Below are 23,748 nucleotides of genomic sequence, written 5' to 3'. Positions count from 1 at the left end.
CCATAGAAACTTAAAAATTTAAACTTATTCCACTGATTGCAGTGAATTATGAAGCTTAGCTTTCCTATGTGGAAAATGTGAAAAAGGATTGAAATTAAGTATATGTAAGACTCTCTTTGCTTTAGAGTTTTATAGCTGGTATCTCAGTTAAAATAAGCATAATTAAGGCATGGGGTGGTGATTCATGCCTGCTATCCCAGCACTTTGGGAGGCCGAGGCAAGTGGATCACTTGAGATAAAGAGATCGAGACCATTCTGGCCAACATGGTGAAACCCCTTCTCTACTAAAAATACAAAAATTAGCTGGGCGTGGTGACATGTGCCTGTGGTCCTAGCTACTCAGGAGGCTGAGGCAGGAGAATCGCTTGAACCCAGGAGGCGAGGTTGCAGTGAGCTGAGGTCGTGCCACTGCACTCCAGCCTGGCAGCAAAGCAAGACTCCGTCTCAAAAAAAAAAAAAAAAAGCATAATTAAGATATTTTGGGAAAAAGTAGATATGTTAGTTGAATCCCATTTGTAATTGCTACAGATTTTAGGCATTGTCTGTGACTCATAAATTCTGCACTTCAAACCAGGTATGCATTAGGGAAGGGTTTGAATTGATGCTTTTATGGAGATGGAAGACAATGAATAGAAATTCTTAGTTTGACTCTAAAATTGAAAAGGAGAAACTGTGTAGCTAAAAAATAAAATTTTTTCATCTTTTGTTTAGAATTCTCAAGTTATACTTTATCTTACAATTTTAAAGTTTAATTTTAGTTATTACAGCTTTGGCACAGTCTTAAGGATAATGATATTATTATATAAACTTGGGTATTTAGAGCCATCTCATCTATCCTACAATAAATACATTGAATAGTTTTGAAGTTGAGTTTGAGACTTAGATTTGTCATTGTTTATCTTAAGAATTTGAGATTTAAAAATTCTCATTTGTTATCTCAATTTTTGTTAAGGGTTTCTAAGCATTTGTAAGGAAGTCACACCTTTATAAAATCAGGCATATAGAAAAATGAGGCGTTAAGAAATTTGGATATTTTAAACTTTGTTTAAAGTAAAAACTTTGGATTTATTTAGGGGACTGGATGAAGGTGTTTCTTGTACGTCAATTTATGAAAAGCATAGTGCAGGACTGACAAAGGGGATGCATGCCTACAGGTAATTTTTATCCAACTAAAGTTAGATCTTCTCAAAATTCCTGAAAGCAGTAGTATACATAGTCAACCCTTTACCATATAGTTGTACATATTAACAGATACTTAAATATTACAGACATAGTAGTTGAGAATTTATTGGTATTTTATTTGGGTAAGACTGTCTTGTCAGTTTAAGAATTATAAAAATGTGAAAGCTGATATTTTGGAGTTGGTATCCCTGAAATTATACCATATTTCATCAGTTCCCAGGTGCACATTTTTCCACCTTTTAACATCTCTGAAATTGGGATGTGTCATAGAGTTGGTGAAGTGTCATTCTTGATCATATAATAATGGTATGCCTTACAATTGATAGGTCAAATTCACCGTAATGAAAAATTGTAAATTGGGAGACGTGATCTTCTTCATAGTGTTATTCCTTGTTAAATCATAAAAATACACCAGTGTATTGCATATTTTAAAGATAAATGCCGTTTTGAAATTCAATAGGAAATTTTCTTATAGTTCTGTAGCATGTTCTTTCAAAGGGGTAGAACATAAAATTCACTCATTTAGATTTACACTTCGTAAAAGTCAAGAATTACTCTATCATACAGACTACTGTAACATAAGGAATTAAGTGGAAACATTTAAACTTTAAAAGCATTTTCTTTTAAAGTCAAACATACAGTGTATTGAACTAAACACTGTTAGTGCAGTATTAAAAAAGTAAGATCCCTCCAATTTATTTGGTTTCTTGCAAAAAATTAATTGTAATTCAAAATTGTTAAGATCTAGTGTGTTCAAGGATGCAAAAGAGAACCTTTTGCTCACATGGTATTATAGACTAGTGGGAAAGATACTTGTCACACATAAAGATGTGAGACAAAATGAAGTTAAATGCTACCAGTATAGGTATCTACTGTTGACTTCTTTGTTTTAAATTCTGTAGGTAGAGAGTTTGAATTATAGAAGACAAGTGTTTGGAGACATGAATAAGAACAGTCTGTGGTTTAAGCCTTACCTAATACAATGCCTTTCATAAACTATGCTACTATTATATAATGTAATAGTATTAATGTATTTTCCTGTTATAGAAAACTGCTTTATGGAGTAAATGAAATTGCTGTAAAAGTGCCTTCTGTTTTTAAGCTTCTAATTAAAGAGGTAAGACTATTTATTGTATATAACTCAACAGTCATGATCAATGAATTGTCAATTTGGAAAGAGTCGTGATTAAGATATTCTTGGTTTTCTTTTTCCTAACCTCTTTTTGCATATTTTTACTTGGAAGGTAAAGACGAAGAAATTTAATAGGGAAAGAATCTGGGGCATGTATTCTTAAAATTTTGTCTAGTTTTGCTTTTATTACCTGTTGAATGTCTAGCAGAGTTAGGTTCACCAATCTTCATTCTGGTTTTTGGCTAAAGCTCAAGAATTAGTTGTATTAGGTGAACACTTTCAGTAGTAGAAGTAAGATTGTTTTTCATCAGTTCCTGAGAGTGGACATGTAATGTTGCTTATGAGCATAGCATAGTGTAGTGATTAGGAATTGGAAAGCCTGATTTGTAATGTGGTTCTATCAGTAACTAGCTCTGATCTTTAGTACATTCTCTCTGTTGCTCCTTTAACTGTTAACTTGGGATAAGTGTTTTCTAATTATCTCATTTGATTTCCAGGTAAAATGAGACTATATCTAACTATATCTATATGAAAGTGCTTTGAAAAGTACAGAAGCATCAATTTTAAGATATTGGGGGTGGGGGTGGTTAATGAAATTGATAAAATACCATGACCTTTGGGTAGATGAAGTTCATTGCCAAGGGCTCCCTTTATCTCTTTTTCATTCAGGAATTAATACTTAGTTATTATCTTAGAGAAAGCAAAGTTACATAACTCATTAACTCACATTTGTCTTTCCTTTGGCCTCCAGTGAACTTTTGACATATAAGTAAATTTGTGTTTTGAGTTTAAAATAAGCAAATATTTGTTCAGTTTCATTAAAAGTTTTGTATTCTATTAGCCCAGAGCACAGTAGTTGGAAATAAATGTCCTTTATTGCCAAGGCAGATTGCAGAATAGCTAAAATCATACACTTACTAGCCTTTTCTAGCCGAGTCTATATTTGGATGGTGTGAATCTAAATGGATGCCAGTAATTTAAATTAACCTTATTTAGCCAAATTATAGTTTAATAATAATAAGAGTATGATAGCACATTGCCCTACTTTTTTTTTTTTTGAGATGGAGTCTCACTCTGTCCCCCAGGCTGGAGTGCAGTGGCACGATCTTGGCTCACTGCAAGCTCCGCCTCCTGGGTTCACGCCATTCTCCTGCCTCAGCCTCCTGAGTAGCTGGGACTACAGGTGCCCGCCTCCACGCCTGGCTAATTTTTTTGTATTTTTTTAGTAGAGACAGGGTTTCACCACGTTAGCCAGGATGGTTCCATCTCCTGACCTCATGATCCACCCACCTCGGCTGCCCAAAGTGCTGGGATTACAGGCGTGAGCCGCCGCACCCAGCCTGCCCTACTTTTTAGGGAAGCACATTTTGCTGTAGAATACTATGGAACTTATCCTGTACATATTTGTATCTTTTTGGTTGATTGTCGAATGAAAAGGTGGACAATCTGTGTGGTCATTAATATCTCATTCAGTTTGACTTTAAAATCTTGTTTTTTAGGTTCTCAACCCATTTTACATTTTCCAGCTGTTCAGTGTTATACTGTGGAGCACTGATGAATACTATTACTATGCTCTAGCTATTGTGGTTATGTCTATAGTATCAATCTTAAGCTCACTGTATTCCATTAGAAAGGTAAGTTCAAGTTTATTATGGGTTTCACAACTCTATTTGTGTTTTGTAATAACATCTAAAGTGTGTAGAATAGTACTCGGCACAACGTAAATTCTCAATGCAGTCATTATTTTAGTTGCATGAATATGTGCTCCTTCTCCCCTCCCTTTTTTGTTTTGCGGGGTAGGAGGTTGGGGATGGCAGGTGCTTTTTAGAGTCACGACTCTACCACTTGACTGTCTAGAGGCCATAGGGATCTGTGGTTGCTGATCACAGACTGGAATACTGGAAGGTACTGTTTTCAGGGCTATCCTGTTAAAAGTGCTTCTTGTTTTGTCTTGAACTAAAACAATTAATAATCTGAATTTCTGACTCGACATTTTATAAAGATGGAGTGATATACATTTATTGAATTAACTTATTTTTTAGCACTCTGGCTTTTTTCTTGAGTGGGTTCATATTGGCTAGTTTTTAACTTCTTTTTCCTCTTTCAGCAATACGTTATGTTGCATGACATGGTGGCAACCCATAGCACTGTAAGAGTTTCAGTTTGTAGAGTAAATGAAGGTAAGTAATTGAAGTGAATGTTGGAAGAATAAATCAAAAAAGATACCTGTTAGGCATAATGTGTGAAGTGAGCCCAAAGTTTAATACATATATATTCTCTGATTGATCAGTCGATTGAGTCAGTGTCTCTGTCACTCAGGCTGCAGTGCAAAGGCGCAATCTCAGCTTACTGCAGCCTTGACCTCCCAGACTCAAGTAATCTTCCCACTTTAGTCTCCCAAGTAGCTGGGACTACGGGTGCATGCCACCATGCCCAGCTAATTTTTGTACTTTTTTTTTTTTTTTTTTTTTAGACAGGGTTTTGCCATGTTGCCCAGGCTGGTCTCAAAACTTCTGGGCTGAGTGATCTGCCCACCTGGGCCTCCCAAAGTTTTGGGATTACAGGTTTGAGCCACTGCACACTGCAGCCGGCCTTTTTTTTGTTTAAGTCGATGGGGTTTCACTGTTGCCCAGGCCTGAGTGCAGTGGCTTAACTTACCGTCCTGTCTCAGCTTCCCAAGTAGCTGGGACTGCAGGCTTGTGCCACCATGCCTGGCTAAATTTTTTTTTTTAGAGAGGCGAGGTCTCACTGTGTTGCCCATACTCGCCTTGAATTCATGGGCTCAAGAGATCCTTCTGCCTCAGTCTTCCAAAGTCTTGAGATTACAGTCTTGAGCCACTCTGCCTTGCACATACATTCATTTTTTTAAGAACTAAAAGTATGTATTTCAGTTCCTGAGTTTGTATCAAAAAACTATCAATTTTATTTATATAAAATTGTATTTTTCTTCTATGTAACAGGCACAAGTGTGCAGTGGCACAGTGCTGGGCTCTGGGGATTCGGTGTAGAGATAACAGTAATAACAGTAACAGTGAAGTGTGATAAATGCTGTGATAAGGAGAAGTCAGCCAACTTATATATTAGGAGGAGCTCATTTACTGTAGGTATCAGGGATGACATCTTTGATTAAGTGCTTTTAAGTGGTGATTATTTGAATTAGCCAAATAAGAGGTAGGTGAGAAGTTGATAAGGGGAGGCTGAGAGAAGGAGAGAAGAGGGTTCTAAATACCCAGAGGCCTAGAAATTAGAGATTGTGTGGACATTGTGAGAACTGAAAGAAGAAATTTAGTATGACAAATATAGCAACTATAAATGATGGCCAGCTCTCTGAGACGTGTTAGGGGTTTGGGCTCAGCCCAAAAGACATTGGAAAGCCATTGAATGGTATTATTATTTTTTTATTTTATTTTATTTTATTTTATTTTTTAGATAGAGTCTCCCTCCCAGGCTGGAGTGCAGTGGCAGTCTGGCTCACTGCAACCTCCGCCTCCGAGGTTCAAGGAATTCTTGTGCCTCAGCCTCCTGAGTAGCCGGGATTACAGGCATGTGCCACCACGCCCAGCCAGTATTTATATTTTTAGTAGAAATAGGGTGTCACCATGTTGGCCAGGCTGGTCTCGAACTCCTGGCCTCAAGTGATCCACCCGCCTCGGCCTTCCAAAGTGCTGGGATTACAGGCATGCACACCATCACACCCAGCTAATTTTTGTGTTTTTAGTGGAAATGGTGTTACCATGTTGGCCAGACTGGTCTGGTACTCCTGGCCTCAAGTGATCTGCCTGGCTTGGCCTCCCAGAGTGCTGGGATTACAGGCATGAGCCACTATGCATAGCTGCCATCGAAGGGTTTTACGCAGAGGAGTGATAAAGTACGTGCCCTTTGGAAAAAAATCATTCTGGTGTCCACATTCAGACTGGTTTGAAGGAGAGTAATACTGAAGGCGTGACCCCCCCCAGCCCCTGAATCAAGGTAGGGATTGTGGAGATTAAAAGAAATGAGTTTGAAAGATACTGAAATGTGACTATTGAACAGGATTTACCTCATTGTATGTGAGGCCATGGAGTGGTGTCTGGCTAGGTGGATGGATGTTGGTGCTATTTAGTTAAATAGCAAACTCTGGAAGAGAAGCAGACTTGTAAGAAGGGTAATGTTTTGGACATGTAACTTGTCTGGCAAGATGTTGAAGAGGTAAAGGAGGCAGCACAGCATCATGGGCCTTGGAGGCAGAAGCCGCTTTGATTTACTCAGAACACCAAATCAGTCTCCATTTTCTTGACTCAAACTACACCCAAGAGATTGCTTCCTTCCCTGTGCTTCCTGGCCACCTGCTACTCTAGCTGGGAAGATCTGCCTCCCTTAGTTGAAGTCTAAGATGTGTAGCTTACTGATGCCTCTCCTCTTCTTGTTCTGCTGTTGCTGAAGATACTGGGGACGCTAGGGCAGACGCTATTCAACTTGAATCTTCCTTTCCCACTCTGTATGGTCTTACATATCATCAATACCTTGTTTTCTGGTACACCTAAAAGGAGTAGAACTTCCAAGTGGCATTTAAAAGCTTTAAGAAAAGTCAAATTTTTACTTTTTTCTTCCCATCTGAGGAATGGTTTATTTTCTTTTTAAAGAAAAACCGAATTTTTAAAAGAAGGGATCTTAGTTTTTTTAAATGAAGATCGATATATCTACTATGTACTGAATGTCATTCTTTAAAAGTTTTTCCCTCATAATTTAGTAAATTACTTTTTTAAAAGCAGGAAAGAGGCCGGGCGTGGTGGCTCAAGCCTGTAATCCCAGCACTTTGGGAGGCTGAGACGGGCGGATCACGAGGTCAGGAGGTCGAGACCACCCTGGCTAATACGGTGAAACCCCGTCTCTAATAGAAAATACAAAAAACTAGCCGGGCGACGAGGCGGGCGCCTGTAGTCCCAGCTACTCGGGAGGCTGAGACAGGAGAATGGCGTGAACCCGGGAGGCGGAGCTTGCAGTGAGCTGAGATCCGACCACTGCACTCCAGCCTGGGCGGCAGAGCAAGACTCCGTCTCAAAAAAAAAAAAAAAAAAAAAAAGCAGGAAAGAGAGTATTTGTCTTCCAGGCTAACATCACAAACAGTAGATTTCTTCTCATCCATCTCCATTTATAAACTAGTGTGACTGTCTTCTGAGCACAGTATTAGACTTGGGCAGGGAGAGAAGGGTGTTAGAGAATGAGAGGAAAAGAGAGAGAATACCTACATATAAGGTGACTCTAAAGAAAACCTTTTTACCCTTTGGAAGATCTTTTCATTTTCATTTTTCTTTTTTTCAAACACCAACTCGACCAGAGGGAAGATCTTTTAAAAAAGTGTTTCACTAACTTAAATTTGTAAGGAAATAATGAACTAGATAAAATATACAGTGTTTAATTTATTTAATGAATTTACTCATATTTAAAATAATATCTAAAAAGTAATTTAGGAATATTGAGGACGCAGTGAGACTTGAAGGTTATAAATAGTGGCAATGAGAAAAGGAATATAGATACGCTGTTGAAAAGAAAATGTGCTAAGTTTTCTAGTGCTTCCTTTTGTTTTCAGGGGATTATAGAAATCTGTGTTTGTTTGACCTGTTTCACAGGAATCTCCTTTGTGTACTCATTGTGTCTCTTCCTTAGGCTAATAGTCAACATTTATCATGGACAGTTATCATGAATGTTGAAACACACTTACTGGCTTCGTCAGAGGGTACTTGGCATCACCTGTGCACAGTTGGTATCCTAGCAGGAGACTAGCTGACACACCGTGCTTTTGCTAGCCTAATAATCTTATTTGTTAAAACTTGCCATTTATTGGATTTTTTCTATTTTGCCCCATTACATTATTAACTTCTTATTGAGATCAGATGACCTCTGAATAGTATTTGCTGTATTTTTCCAAAGTAAAGGATATCTTTTTCAGATTTTTCTTTCTTTAAATTCAGAAATAGAAGAAATCTTTTCTACCGACCTTGTGCCAGGAGATGTCATGGTCATTCCATTAAATGGGACAATAATGCCTTGCGATGCTGTACTTATTAATGGTACCTGCATTGTAAATGAAAGCATGTTAACAGGTAAACTAAATGAGTAAATATCAACATGAGTTGTTTATGATATATCATGACTAAGTAGTTACTGATTAAGCCTTTTCAAAATTAGCTATGTCATTTGTGTCTTTACTCATGAGTATGTTGGATATTAGAGATGTAAAATTCTGAGTAGACGAAATTCTGCATTATACTCAGCTGCAAGACTAGATACTGTGCTATAGTGTTGGTCACATCTCTTGGCCTGACTCTGGCTACTCTTTGGACCCTGGGAAATGGTTTATGGTTAGGGAAGTGGAAAGAAGGCCTCTTCCCACAGAGGATGTGGCATACAGTATTTGGTTCCCCATTTGAAATGTAAACAGTGGGAATAAAGAAAGATTTTTATATTTTTCTTGAACTGAGGAGATACAGACTTTAAAATGACTTCCCTTTGGAAATTCATGGTCTTGAGATAGAGCTTGATTTTTTTTTTTTTTTTTTTTTGAGACAGAGCCTTTTTCTGTCACCCAGGATGGAGAGCAGTGGTGCGATCTTGGCTCACTGCAGCCTTCGCTACCAGGTTCAAGCAAATCTTATGCCTCAGCCTCCCGGGTAGCTGGGACTAACAGGTGTGTGCCACCATGCGTGGCTAATTTTTGCATTTTTAGTAGAGACAGGGCTTTACCATGTTGGCCAGGCTGGTTGCAAACTCCTGGCCTCAAGTGATCCATCCACCTTGGCCTCCCAAAGTGTTGGGATTACAGGCGTGAGCCACTGTGCCTGTCCAATATCTTATTTTAATCCTGTGAGTTTTTTCTTAATTGTCGTAGTCAGTCTGGTTAGAAAATGATTTATATGTAATACATTTTGAAACTGTTAAGTCATATCTTAAAACAAAAACACATACATATCTCACACACAAACTTTTACATATCTGACACACATGCCTTCTTTGAAGCAAGAAATGTGATTGCTACAGAGAATTAATTTTAAAAAGAATTTGACTGTGGTTGAGAGAACCACCATGTTATTCATTTTCACATCTCTTTTTTGCCTGTCTTTTCTGTTCTCTCTGTGTGTGTGTTTGTGTGTGTGTGTGTGTGTGTAGGGGTGGGTCAGGGGTAGGCCCTCACATCTCTTTTGTACAGTGCTCTCCACTGTTACCATTAGTTCTTAGAGATAAGAAAACAGGTGCATGGACTATAGCAACTACTTAATCTTTTTAGAAATTATTTGAAACTGAACAACGCAACTGTTTCTAAATATAAACAAATACTACTTTTGAGCCACAAATCACTTTCTGGAATTATTGTGGGAGATAATATTTGATACTTTTCTGTGAGGAAATTGGTAGACAAAAAATTAAGTCATGTTACCCACATATACAACTCTTAGTGATTATTGTAAACAGTATAGTAGCAGTTAAAATATTTAACAATATTTTTTGGTGTTTGATACTGATTCCTGTGCTTTTGTTTAATAATCTGTAAACTGTTTTTTTTTTTTTTAAAAGGAGAAAGTGTTCCAGTGACAAAGACTAACTTGCCAAATCCTTCGGTGGATGTGAAAGGAATAGGAGATGAATTATATAATCCAGAAACACATAAACGACATACTTTGTTTTGTGGGACAACTGTTATTCAGACTCGTTTCTACACCGGAGAACTCGTCAAAGCCATAGTTGTTAGAACAGGTAGGAAACCTCTTAATTAATCTCTTTTTGCATGTTTCAGCATATTTGATACCTGCTGAATGTTTAAAAAGAGATTCTGGGCTGGGCGCGGTGGCTCACGCCTGTAATCCCAGCACTTTGGGAGGCCGAGACGGACGGATCATGAGGTCAGGAGATCGAGACCATCCTGGCTAACCCGGTGAAACCCCGTCTCTACTAAAAAATACAAAAAACTAGCCGGGCGAGGTGGCGGGCACCTATAGTCCCAGCTACTCGGGAGGCTGAGGCAGGAGAATGGTGCGAACCCGGGAGGCGGAGCTTGCAGTGAGTCGAGATTGCCGAGATTGCATCACTGCCTGGGCGACAGAGCGAGACTCCATCTCAAAAAAAAAAATAAATAAATAAATAAATAAAAGAGATTCTGTTATGGGAGATAATTCTCATTTTCTTATAAAGATATAAATAATTCTTTTCTTTTCTTGATAGGATTTAGTACTTCCAAAGGACAGCTTGTTCGTTCCATATTGTATCCCAAACCAACTGATTTTAAACTCTACAGAGATGCCTACTTGTTTCTACTATGTCTTGTGGCAGTTGCTGGCATTGGATTTATCTATACTATTATTAACAGCATTTTAAATGAGGTATATATGTGGGACTCTTAATAAGGTTTGAACCTCAGTTGTTTATCACGTGTGCCTGTTGAGGATTTGAAATGTGGCTAGTGAGAATGAGGAACTGAAATTTTAAGCCAATTTAATTTTAATTAATTTAGTGCTAACACAGTCATGAGACTAGTAGTTCTGATGCTAGAAAGTCCAGCTATAGAACATTTCCATTGTAAAGGACACTTCTTTTGGATGGCTCTGGTTTATATGCTCTTTTACTTGGTCTTGTGACTTTAAAAAAAAAACCCCACATACTCACCAAAAGGTTTATTTTCTCCTTTTTACCTCTGAGATGTAATATACAGTGTGAAAATGATTTTTGATTATTTAATTGAAGGCGCAGCTTGTCAGAAGCAGAGACTGGCACAGTGAGGTGTGTGCATGCCGAGTCAATAGCTGATAAAGCTTGTTGACCGGCTTTGAAGTGTGTCACGTGTGAAGTATGTAGCGCTATGAAAATGAGATAAGTTTCTTTTAAAAGTAGCTGTCATTCTATAATCCATTGAGCTTTTTTATTTTGCAGAAATATCTGAAGAAAAAATTATAAATGGTTAATAGATACATATATACACACACATACATAAAATTGAAATACACAATTGAAAATGACTTACAGATTTTCACTAAAGAAATACCCATATTAAATCAGCAAATAATATTGGGGGTGTGACATTTATTTTTGTGTTAATTGTAGGTACAAGTTGGGGTCATAATTATCGAGTCTCTTGATATTATCACGATCACTGTGCCCCCCGCACTTCCCGCTGCAATGACTGCTGGTGTTGTGTATGCTCAGAGAAGACTGAGAAAAATCGGTATTTTCTGTATCAGTCCCCAAAGAATAAATATTTGTGGACAGCTGAATCTTGTTTGCTTTGACAAGGTTGGTTCAGTTTAATAGTTACTTTCAAAGGTTATTTTATAGCATTTAAATATTTAGATCAATGTTTTTTATTTTCTTTGTCAACAAATTTGCACACATTCTGTCATGTTCCTCTAATTTTCCTTTTCCTCAACTTAGTTGGTATATGCATCATATTTCTATACCATAAGTTGTCACTTAACATTACTGATAGGTTCTTGGAAACTACGACTTTCAATGAAATGAAACCAGTTTTACCATAGGCTACTTGATACAAATGAGATTTCAGTTCCTATGCCATATTTTGGTAACAGAAAATCGCCAAACTTCTAAATAAGGATCTAAAACACTTGTGTTACTAATCATTGAAATAAATATGAGCTATACATTCATTTAAGAAAGAAATAAAAATAAGTAAGGCAATTATTTACCCAGTTGTTTTATTTTAGGCTCATGGGTAGTGGGAGCCTATCTCAGCAACTGGTGGAACAAGGCAGGAACCAGCCCTAGACAGGATGCCATCGTATCACAGAGGAGTGTACTCACACTCGCTCAGACTGGGACCATTCAAATATGCTGGTTCACTTAACTTGCATAGCTTTGAATGTGGGAGGAAACCGAAGTACCTGGAGTGAAACCCATGTAGACAGGGAGAGAACATGCAAACTCCATGTAGATAGTGGTCACGGCTGGGCCTCAGCTCTCCCCACCACTGGCCCACATCATGTTATAAAAAACGAACAAAACAGTGGTATTTGAGGACGTGCTGTATTTCTTATTTTCTCAATTTTTAATACTTTGGATATTGTTTATTTGCTCAGAGCTGCAGTTAACTTGATTATATCCAGAATTAGGCCCAGTAGTAGTAGTAGTAAAGATTATGTGAGCTTTAATTTTTTGGATAGTAATTCTTATTTAACACAATAGGCTCCATACACATATATTTATTATGATTTTATTGGCTTGTAAGTGTGTATGTTTAGTGTTTGCTGTATGATTTTATTGAATATGTTTCAGAATTATGAAGGTCACTGATTTTATGTGAAAATGACAAATTATGCACCTGTGTGAAGTATATCTTGCCTCTTAGAAAGGTTTCTCCTTTCGGCTGGGTGTGGTGGCTCAAGCCTGTAATCCCAGCACTTTGGGAGGCCGAGACGGGCGGATCACGAGGTCAGGAGATCGAGACCATCCTGGCTAACCCGGTGAAACCCCGTCTCTACTAAAAAATACAAAAAACTAGCCGGGCGAGGTGGTGGGTGCCTGTAGTCCCAGCTACTCGGAGGCTGAGGCAGGAGAATGGCATGAACCCGGGAGGCGGAGCTTGTAGTGAACCGAGATCGCGCCACTGCACTCCAGCCTGGGCCACAGAGGGAGACTCCGTCTCAAAAAAAAAAAAAAGAAAGGTTTCTCCTTTCCTGAGCTGGAATTTTCTTTAAAGTTTTCTGAGAATTAAACTTTGACCAAAAAATCTTCTATCAAACTTTCTGGGTAACTGATGTGATACGAGTTTGATTTTTGTGCATTTCATTATTACAGAAAAAATGGGAAACATGCTCTGTTAGAAAAAAATATGTCACATACTGCCATGATTATTTCATATTTATCTGTTCAAAAAATTTCACTTATGCTTGTCTTTTTTGGAAACTTTACTAAAATTTTTAAACAGACAAAAGTGGAGAAAAGATACATGTATAATAAACCCTCATTTACTCATTACCCAGCTTTATCAGTTATCAACACATTGTCCATCTTATTTTATCTATCTGCTCATTTTGAAGGGGACAAATTATTTCACCCATAACTCCCTCAATATGTATCTAGAGGATAAGATATTTAAAATACCACTATCACATTGAACAGAATTAGCAGTTCTTTAGTTTTTCTAATATCCAGTTGAGATTTCCTCAAATCTCAAATTTTTACTAATTGATTTTTCAGTCAGAATCCAAATAGGGATTGCATTGCTTACAATTAACATGTAACATTTGCCTTTACTTGCCCCTTATCTCCAATTATTTTGTTGAAGAAACCAGGTCATTTACCTTGTGGATTTGGCCAGTTGCTTCCTCCTGATAGACTTTAACCTGTTCTTCTTGGCTCTGCCTGTACAGTAACCCTTCCTTCCTTTATGGGCATCCTTTATTGATTGATAAGATAGGTTAATTGCTGCATCCTTCCGTTGATTTTTTTTGATAGTATAAGCACATAAATATATACCCCTCTCTCCCCTTATGTAGAAGACTTGTGAGCATTGTTTGCACCCCCTTTCCCACTTTAGCCATATGTCCTGGAAGCCATTCTCTATCAGGGATCTCACCTGTTTCTTTTTTTTAACTCTGTAAAACTCCATCATGTTATATGTAGCATAGTTTCTAATGCTGTGTGGTGGTTTTTTATTTTTCTGTTTTGGGTTTTTTTGAGGCATCATCCATACTTTGTGCATGTGTGCTTTTTTGTTTTTTAGACTGGAACTCTAACTGAAGATGGTTTAGATCTTTGGGGGATTCAACGAGTGGAAAATGCACGGTAAATATTAGTTAGACTTGATAGTTTATTAGTTTATTTTTAATATTGTATCATATGCAACATTCAAACATGCAGGAAGTAATGTAACAGACAACGATGTACCCACACCAGGATTAAACTGTGGACATGTTGCCATATTTGCTTCAGATCTCTTCCTTTAAAAGATTAAAATATTATAGAAATTGCCAAAGTCCCACTCTATCCCTTCCCCAATTCCTACTGCAATTCTGAAATTATTTTTGCGTATTTTATATTTTTTCTAAGTATAAATCTATAAATAAGTATCCATGAATGATATACTGTACATATGTTTTGCTGCTTTTTTCCCCTCTCTAAACGTTGTTTTCAGGATTTATCCATGTTGATATGTGCAGATCTAGTTTATCAATTTTAACTGCTCTGTCTTACTCCATTGTATGATTAAACCTTGTCTGACCTTCTACTAAGGGACAATTCTGTTTTTTCTTCTTTTTTCTCTGCACTGTTACAAATGGTGCTGCAATTAAAGTTCTTACACACAACTCCTTGAAGGCATGTGGCTGAGTTTCAGTATGCTAGATCCCTGTAAATGGAATGCTGGGCCATAGCATGGGCACAGCTTCAGCTTACTTCTACTTTCTCTTTCAGTGGATAAAGATATTTTTGCTCCACATTCTTGCCAAACTTAATATTGTCAGACTTGTAATTTTTGCCAGATGGATGGATATGAGTATTACATTGTGGTTTTACTTACATTCTTCTCGTTTCTTATAAAATTGAGCATCTTTTCACAATTTTGGAGGGAGGGTCATTTAGCATTCTTCTGTGTATTGTGTGTTTATATCCTCATGTGAAGTCTATCTTATTCATTTGTTAGCGGTCTTTTTTATTTTCTGGATAGTAATCTTTTTCAATACTGTGTATTGAAAATTATCCCACTAGTCTCTGGCTCATCTCTTTACTTTTGTTTCTGTTGCTTTTTGAAGCTCAAAAGTTTTACTCCAGTAGTTTTGTTTATGTCTTCGCTCCGCCCCAAAAGTCTGCTAAATTTTGGTTTATATAGCTTGAGAGACAGTATTGTTTGGCTAATGTAATTTCAAGAGTTGTTATGTCTTGGAAAATAGTATGTCACATTGCGACCTTTCTTATCCCTAGTAGTGCATGCTGCCTTCAGTTCTCTCTTGTCTTATAATTATGTAGCTCTATACCAGCTTTCTTTTGCCTGATGTTTGCCTAGTATGTGTTTTGTCACCTGTTTACTTTTCAATCTTTCTGTGCCATGATGTGCACATTTATTCAGATATATTTGAAATTATTTCTACCATTGCTCCCCCAATTTACATACACATTTTCATATTCTCATTTTGTCTCTCCTTTTCTCAGTTTATGCATCCTAATCTTACACTGCTTGTTCTTACATTATCAATATTTATAGTTAAAGTTCATGGGTGTCAATACTGCCTTTTAACCAACCCCCTGCCCCCCAAAACCTATGGACTGTAAAATACTTTTGGTTATTCTCCTCTGTTCCTATATGTATTTGTTGCATAATCTTTTCTGATTATGATTTTGGTCTTACATATTCTGCATGCTTAGATTTACCTAGGTATACAAATATCTTAACCATTGCATCTTGTAAAAATTGCCATCTTCTGTAACTACATTCATTTGCTTTGTTTCACTGTCAATTTATTTTTCTTTTTTCTTTTTCTTTTTCTTTTTTTTTTAGTGAAGGCGAGTTTATTAAGAAAGTGAAGGACTAAAGAATGGCTCCTCCTTAGGCAGAGCAGCCTACTGTCACTCTTGGGTGGTCGTGTAACTGTACAGATTTCTAGGTTTGACACTTGTGTTCTCTCAGTACTTTGAACGTGTGATTTCATTTCTCTTAATACCTTTTGTTAATTGGTACTGATAAATCTTAGTCTCTTTAGTAATCTTTTGTCTCCCTGGTAGCTTGAAGAATATTTCTTCACCCTTAATTTCTGCAGATTCACCGTGATCTTTTTATTTGTGTGTACAGGATTCATGAAGCTTCTTGATTTCATGCATTCATGTTTTTCATAAATTCTGGAAATTTTTCAGGCCTTTTTACTTCTATTATAGCCTTTTCCTTGTGTTTTGTTTTCTCTCCTTCTGGGAATCCTAACTATGTGTTGGACGAGACAGTTTACTTGTTTCTTTCCAAGTCTGCTCCCACCCCCACTCTCGCATTTACAGTGTCTTATTCTTTTTCTAAGTCTAATTTTAAAATGCCCTTTTTGCGTTCTTTCAGATTTGCCATTCTGTTATCTTAAATTTATGGGATTCTTTATTTTTTTTGTTTTAAAAATAGGGATGGGTGTCTCGATATATTTCCCAGGCTGGTTTTGAACTCCTGGCCTCAAATGATCCTCCTGCCGCAGCCTCCCAAAATGCTGGGATGACAGGCATCAGCCACTGTTCCTGGCCAAATTTATAGGATTCTAATTCTGTCTTTGTTATGTCTGTTGACACTCTTGGTGAATTGCTTGCTAGCACATCTTTAAATTATGGACTCATTCTTAACAGAATTTTTCGAGCTCCCCTCTGGAGAAGTTCTGACTTTGCTTGGCTAAGAGCCCCAGTGGTAATCAGCGGTGTCATACAGGCTTTAACTGACCTCCTGTGTTTCAGTCCTTGCTCTGCTACTTATGGGCTGTGTAACCTGGGAGAAGTCACTTAAACACCCTGCTTCAGTTTTCTCATCTATAATGGGGGTAATAAAACACCTTTGTATAGTGTGAGGATAATGGGTCAATAAATTTAAAGTTCTTAGAATAATGCCTGGTTCATAGTAAATATTATGCAGATATTAGCTATTTTCTTGGACTTTGGGTTAGGAAGTAGACAAACTTACTCATAATTAATGCCTTTAGGTCTGTGGGTGAATTTTTTCTCGTTAGCCCTTTTCCCAAGCGTGTAGCTCTTCAAGAGTACTGACTTTCCTGAGTCGGAGGGATCCTTTCAGTACCAGCTTCCCACTTTGCATGGGGCCAAGCTTGGTTTCCTGTCCTTTTGTGGGTATTAAATCCCAAGTTCTTAGTTTACTGAGATGGCCTCCTGCCTTCATCCCCTCAGCAGCCATAGCATCAGCTCAAGTTCGTTACCCCTCTGGTTTTCTTTTCCCGGTATTTCTGGCACTTGGCAGTTTCTCTTTCTTAGAAGCTTGGTTTGGGATTTAAAATATATATATATTTTTAAATTACAAAACCAGAAAAGCCGTATTAGAATATTATCTTGAATCTTAGAATTTATTAAACTAATTCAGTGTATCTTCTGCTTAGATTTCTTTCACCAGAAGAAAATGTGTGCAATGAGATGTTGGTAAAATCCCAGTTTGTTGCTTGTTTGGCTACTTGTCATTCACTTACAAAAATTGAAGGAGTGCTTTCTGGTGATCCACTTGATTTGAAAATGTTTGAGGCCATTGGATGGGTAAGTCAAATATTTTAAAATACAAATAACTTTAGGAAAATAATAGTTAAAAATTAAATTACCTCATGGAAGGATTATTTTTGCTTTTTGTTTTAATGACAGTCTATCTTGTACCCTAAAAGGAACTATGTAATTTCTAAAGCTATATCACTAGAGAAATATTTTGAAAATCGTGCAAAAGTAACTTTTCGTTAACCCATTTAGTACTCCTTTAATAGAGGTTGACCAGCTCAGGCCCCTGCTTTGTGTTTGAGATAAACCAGGGGTCAGCAACTTGGGGCGGTAGAGCAGAGCCAGTAAGATGATCTTAACTGACACAATTTCTTGGCCACAGGCAAAGGAGTATAAAGTCCTATGTCTTCATTGTTCTTTTTTACCTGTCTTTTGTTTACTGTGTCCACATACATGCACATGTTTTTATTTGTTTGTAACTTCCTTCTATTTTTGCCATTGATACTTTTAATTTCTGAGTGCCTGCTTATGTTCTCTGGTTGCTACCATTTTACAGCATTCAGTTCTTCTTTTATAAATACAAAGACAGTTCATTTTTAGAGTTCCGTTCTGGCTTCTTCATTATTTATTTATTTTCTCTGGGGTTACGGTCTCCTCTGGCCCCCACCCCATGCTTGGTGTCTCTCCTTCATGCTTTTGGTTTTCGTTGTACATCTGGATGGCACTTTTTTACTATAAAAATGAAGATATGACTTGGTAATTCTGCATAGCTGCAGTGAGCTACTTACACTTTTACCCTTGCCCATATGTATGTTAGTGTTTCTGAGAAGTGTCTGTCTGATTGGGAAGGCTTGTTGGGGGGTGGGGGATGGTGCTTGCTGTGTGTCTAGTGGGGTCTTATCGTCGGGGGTTCTTAAAGTTTCAAAGGAATAGTTTCAGAGTTAGCCTTTCCAATGCTTTCCTCACCCGTTCTCACCGTGCTGGCACATGTGGAGCTTTGTACTCTGGAATCCTCACCCTCATGTTAGAAGCCTTTGCTCCTGTCAGACATTCAGTTTATGTCTCTGGAGGAAGACTCCCTAGTTTTTTGTTTGGCTTTCTTTAGCTCAGCTATTCTATTCTGGCTGATGAATGTTCCTGCCTCACCTGGTATCTTGTGTTTTTTCTGGTCTACTATTTCGTTCCCCTTTGTATCCATCCATAGGTTTCAGTTTGCCCTTTGTTTCCATATTTGAAATCCCTTCCTTCAGGTTTGTTTTCTGTTTACATTTACCGGATCCTCCCTCCGTCTTCCCTGCCTCCTCACCCGCCTCCTTCCCTCCCCACATTTTGAAAGGGAGGGAGGGAGAGGTGACTGGATAAGTGCTCCATCTGCCAACTACTGAAAGTCCACGGTAAACACTCTTGACATTTAATTCCAAAAAGGAAGCCTCACTTCATTTGTAGAGAGAATAACAAAAATGGGCTGATTTATCTTTCTTCTCTAAACTTTTCTCCAACTGAATAGATTTTCAGTAGATTTAGTGTTCAGTGTTTGTGGATTTTCAAAGAAATTGATTAAGAAGATTTGTATAATGGCATATTTCATTGGCCTTGAGTTGCTTTGATGCTTGATCCTACCAGAGCTTACTTATCAATGAAATGGTTTCACATAGCCAGTCACAACTGTGACTTGATGTGATTGATGTCATATGATACAAGATGCATCCCACTTTTAGGGATGTTAAGATACAAAAAAAGTGTCTTAGAATTGTACAAAATTGACTAATTTTTCACAGTTCCCTATCATTTTCTTATTTATTGATCCCACTAGTTATAGTGTGTAATATAGGTTTTTCTTTGAATGTTTTTCACCAAAAAAAGGTTCTTCAAAGTAGTAGCTTAACTAGAAGTATTCAAGCTGAAAAACTCTAAACTCATATCTTTGTACTTTAGCCCGTTCTTGGCCCAGCGGTTCTGCTAACCATATCTGAGCTCTGTGTACTTTTGAATCCTTTCTTGGTAGCAGAAAGGAATCACTGCATGAGACTGAAAATTCTGGGGACTGCAAGACCTTTTGTCTTTTGCAGAGCTAGTCTCTAAACCCAACAAGTTGTAAGAGTGAAGCGAGATAAGTTTCTGTTTCTTTATTCTGCTTCTAACCCTGAATGAAGCAACCTTTCTCCCATGGGTTGCTAGCTATCTAACTCAACATCTTTGTTCATATTTTCTTTTACTTATGTTAGTGATCCAGTAGTGCTGTTTTGTTCCTTGGACATACATTTTTTTTTAATTATTGAAAATGGCTATAATGTTCCATTTAAAAATGGAACCATGAATTCAATTTTATGAAGCAGTGCTTGAATGGTTGTTTTTTGTTTTTTTTTTTTTTCCCCCTCCCCAGATTCTGGAAGAAGCAACTGAAGAAGAAACAGCACTTCATAATCGAATTATGCCCACAGTGGTTCGTCCTCCCAAACAACTGCTTCCTGAATCTACCCCTGCAGGAAACCAAGAAATGGTGAGAAATCACTTAAAGCTAAATAAAACTGTTGGTGGTTACTTATATTTATTTTTAAATTTTTAAATTTTTATTTTTTATAGAGACAAGGTCTTGCTATGTTGCCCAAGCTGGTCTCAAACCCCTGGGCTCAAGTGATCCCCCGACCTTGACCTCCCCAGGTGCTGGGATTACAGGTGTGAGCCACCGCCCCCAGCCTGCTTACTTACATTTAGTTCTCATTTTGAAATGTTGCTAGAAGAGGAAGTCACAGGTCCTTTATTTAACTCTTATGCAGAGATAGGAATATTTTAACTGCGTTTCTCAGAAACTACACCTCTATGTTGAGATTTAATTTTCAGTCCTATCACTTTTCCTTCCTATTTACTGAGCAGCTTAGTGCCTTGTGATTTATACAGCTGGTGGTTAATCCTCTTAAATTGCATCTGTATTCCTAGAATTTAATAAAAAGTATGTATGAAAGGCTTTACTTTCAGGTGAAGTTTCAAATATATTCCCCTTAGTTTATTATTGTTTTTTAAGTTACCTGAAATTTTTTTTACGTGTATAACTACTACATATCCAAGAAATTTATCAAGATTCTAATAAACACCACTTTATCTTATTTGTTTAACTGGTTGGCAAGATTCTGGGTAATTCATTTTCCTTCCTGTTTATATTTGTTCTTTCCAGAGTTTATTATTATTTTTTGAGACGGAGTCTTGCTCTGTCACCCTGGCTGGAGTGCAGTGGTGAGATCTCGGCTCACTGCAACCTCCACCTACTGGGTTCAAGCGATTCTCCCACCTCAGCCTCCTGCGTAGCTGGGATTACAGGCACGCACCACCACACCCGGCTAATTTTTGTATTTTTAGCGAAGACAGAGTTTCGTCATGTTGATAAGTCTGGTCTCGAACTCCTGCCCTCAAGTGATCCACGCGCCTTGGCCTCCCAAAGTGCTGGGATTACAGGCATGAGCCACTGTGCCTGGCCAGTTTATTATTTTTTTAATTTTTGGTTTTTGTTTTTTGGTATGTACACTTGCTTGCACCCTTTATTTTATTTTAGTACTTGAATGTTAATATTTTCGGGATAGCAGAACATTTGAAAATATTTAAGAACATACTTTTTAAAAATGGGAAGTAGTGTGGAAGGAATCTTGAATCCTGACTCTGAAAAACAGTCGCTTGTTTCTTTTCCAAATAATGTTTTGTGGATGCTTAGTAAACTTTTTCTAACTTTAGTATGTTAATAGAGTTAATCTGTACTATTTCTTCTTGTTTTGTTTTGTTTTTAGGAGCTGTTTGAACTTCCAGTAAGTGAAGAATGTTTACTTGTTACCTAAGTATATTTGTTTTGATTTTTTAAGAATAATAAGTGCTTGTGCATCTTTTGAAATTATATAGGCTGTTTATGAGATAGGAATTGTTCGCCAGTTTCCATTTTCTTCTGCTTTGCAACGTATGAGTGTGGTTGCAAGGGTGCTAGGGGATAAGAAAATGGATGCCTACATGAAAGGAGCACCCGAGGTTATTGCCAGTCTTTGTAAACCTGAAACAGGTAAGGAAATATCTGTGCTTTGGGTAAAATTCTGGTATTTGTGTAAACTTGTATTAGCAACTCTAACAATGACATTTGCTCTTTCTTTTAAAAAGTTCCTGTCGATTTTCAGAACGTTTTGGAAGACTTCACTAAACAGGGCTTCCGTGTGATTGCTCTTGCACACAGAAAATTAGAGTCAAAACTGACGTGGCATAAAGTACAGAATATTAGCAGGTGAGGTTGAATGGCTTTCCTAGTTTCCCAGTCATCATCATTTATGTTTATATCATTCATGCGCAGTAATTTGCATGTAATTGAGTGTTTATTGAATGTATAAAAAGATATCTAATACAATATTGTTTTAGGTGATTGAAGTAAAAGTACATTTTCCCCACTGCCTGATTTCCTTTCATTCTGAGTGTTTTTTTTTTTTTTTTTTTTTTTTGAGAGACAGTCTCGCCCTGTACCCAGGCTAGAGTGCAGTGGCTCAGTCTCAGGTCACTGCAACCTCTGCCTCCCAGGTTCAAGCGATTCTTGTGCCTCATCCTCCCAAGTAGCTGGGATTATAGGCGTGTGCCACCACACCTGACTAATTTCTATATTTTTAATAGAGATGGGGTTTTTGCCATGTTGGCCAGGCTGGCCTCGAACTCCTGGCCTTAAGTGATCTTTCTGTATTGACTGTTGACCTGTGTTTCCTTATGTTATTGTAACATCATATGTTTTTTTCTTAAAGCTCTTTGAAACTATTTTCAATTTGTTAATTATTGTGTATCCACTGTGTGTCAGGCACATTCCAAGAACAGTAAATGTAATTTTGTAGAAGTTTATTTTCTCCAGTTGATCTTCTCACTTTTGCCCAGGGGTTAGATCTAACTACTAATTCAGTCAGAATATAATGAGTCATAGTAACCAAGCTCCTTCTACTCCACTTCTTTCCTAATCCCCAGTGCTCTCCATTCCCCCCATCAAATGACAGTGTCATATTCAAGTTTTGTCTCTTTGACTGTAACTGATACAGACCTACCTTTGAGGATAGCATTTTTGTTTAGGAATACTTCACGATGTACCTAGCTTTTTGTAAGCAGAAAGGAGTGTCACTTGGCTGTCCTGCTAAATTGCCTGTATGGGGGAGATGGTCTAAGCATGAGGTAAAAAAAAAAAAAAGAAACACCTCTACCCAAATTATGTGATACATATGCATGTCGGGAACCACAAATGTATTCAGTATTATATCCTAATTCCTACTAAGGACACGTTAGTCTCTTCTTAGTTTATAGCTTCACACTAGCAAGGGTGCTAGGGGATAAGAAAATGGATGCCTCTGCCATTTTCTCCCATAAACACTAATTATTGAATCGCCTACAGTTTTTTTTTTTTCTTTTGAGACGAAATCTCGCTCTGTTGCCCAGGCTGGAGTGCAGTGGCGCGATGCCAGTTCACCACAACCTCTGCCTCCCGGATTCAAGTGATTCTCTGTCCTCAGCCTCCTGAGTAGCTGGAACTACAGGTGCACACCACCATGCCTGGCTAATTTTTGTATTTTAGGTAGAGACAGGGTTTCACTGTGTTGGCCAGGCTGGTCTCGAACTCCTGACCTCGTGATCTGCCCGCCTTGGCCTCCCAAAGTGCTGAGATTACAGGTGTGAGCCACTGCGTCCAGCCACCTATAGTTCTTGAGCATGTCATCTTGAGACATCCTTCCATGCCATTGGATAGACTGTTCCTTGTGCTGAGGATACTCTGTCCCTCCTTGTTAACTTTCCTCTCTTTCTCTACTCCCTTTCTTCTTTACCCTTCCGCTGAGACCTCTGTGTTTCCATTTTACCTTGTAGGAATGGGTTTTAGCATTTCCCTTATAGCTTAAGCCTTTATATCTTGAATATTGGACTGTTCACTAACTAGAGGGTAAGATTTCCATGACCTGTATCATTCATACAGTATGAGAGAGTTAGGAGACGAGCTGAAGCCAGAAACTAGTGCCTGAAGGAAAATGGCTTAGTGCTTTTGACACAGTGTCTTCACGTTGATACAGCTTTGCACTTTGAAATACAATTTCAGGTTTCAAGGCTTTTTCCTGCTGTTACCACCAGCAGTTTCATTTATATTAATTTTCTCAACTATTCTCTAATATCTTTACCACCCGTTGTTAGAAATTAGGTGTTTCAAAGACTTTAGATTTCATAGATACATACTTCAAGCAACTCTTATTGGAATTTTGTTAGAAAAATCGTTTGGTTATTCCAAGTCTGAAATTCTA

At 37.7% G+C, this 23,748-nt stretch overlaps 1 protein-coding gene across 5 annotated transcripts in view; it reads left to right on the top strand.

Annotated features, from left to right (window-relative positions):
• ATP13A3 (ATPase 13A3) overlaps positions 1-23,748 on the top strand; it is a 93,979-nt gene that overhangs the window by 40,456 nt on the left and 29,775 nt on the right. For 4 of the 5 annotated variants that reach the window (XM_023214763.3, XM_023214767.3, XM_023214766.3 and 1 more), the window contains exons 7-20: positions 1,074-1,154; positions 2,230-2,299; positions 3,814-3,948; positions 4,422-4,494; positions 8,266-8,397; positions 9,866-10,045; positions 10,511-10,668; positions 11,387-11,575; positions 14,022-14,083; positions 17,365-17,515; positions 19,851-19,967; positions 21,244-21,261; positions 21,353-21,506; positions 21,602-21,722. In XM_023214763.3, coding sequence (XP_023070531.1) covers positions 1,074-1,154; positions 2,230-2,299; positions 3,814-3,948; positions 4,422-4,494; positions 8,266-8,397; positions 9,866-10,045; positions 10,511-10,668; positions 11,387-11,575; positions 14,022-14,083; positions 17,365-17,515; positions 19,851-19,967; positions 21,244-21,261; positions 21,353-21,506; positions 21,602-21,722 — 1,641 coding nt within the window. The remainder of the gene's footprint in view (positions 1-1,073; positions 1,155-2,229; positions 2,300-3,813; positions 3,949-4,421; positions 4,495-8,265; positions 8,398-9,865; positions 10,046-10,510; positions 10,669-11,386; positions 11,576-14,021; positions 14,084-17,364; positions 17,516-19,850; positions 19,968-21,243; positions 21,262-21,352; positions 21,507-21,601; positions 21,723-23,748) is intronic. The other variant, XM_023214765.3, reaches the window with a different exon arrangement.

This window comes from Piliocolobus tephrosceles, chromosome 2 (assembly GCF_002776525.5).
Source record: "Piliocolobus tephrosceles isolate RC106 chromosome 2, ASM277652v3, whole genome shotgun sequence".
NCBI classification, from domain to species: domain Eukaryota; kingdom Metazoa; phylum Chordata; class Mammalia; order Primates; family Cercopithecidae; genus Piliocolobus; species Piliocolobus tephrosceles.
This window is presented reverse-complemented; position numbering and strand designations above follow the sequence as displayed.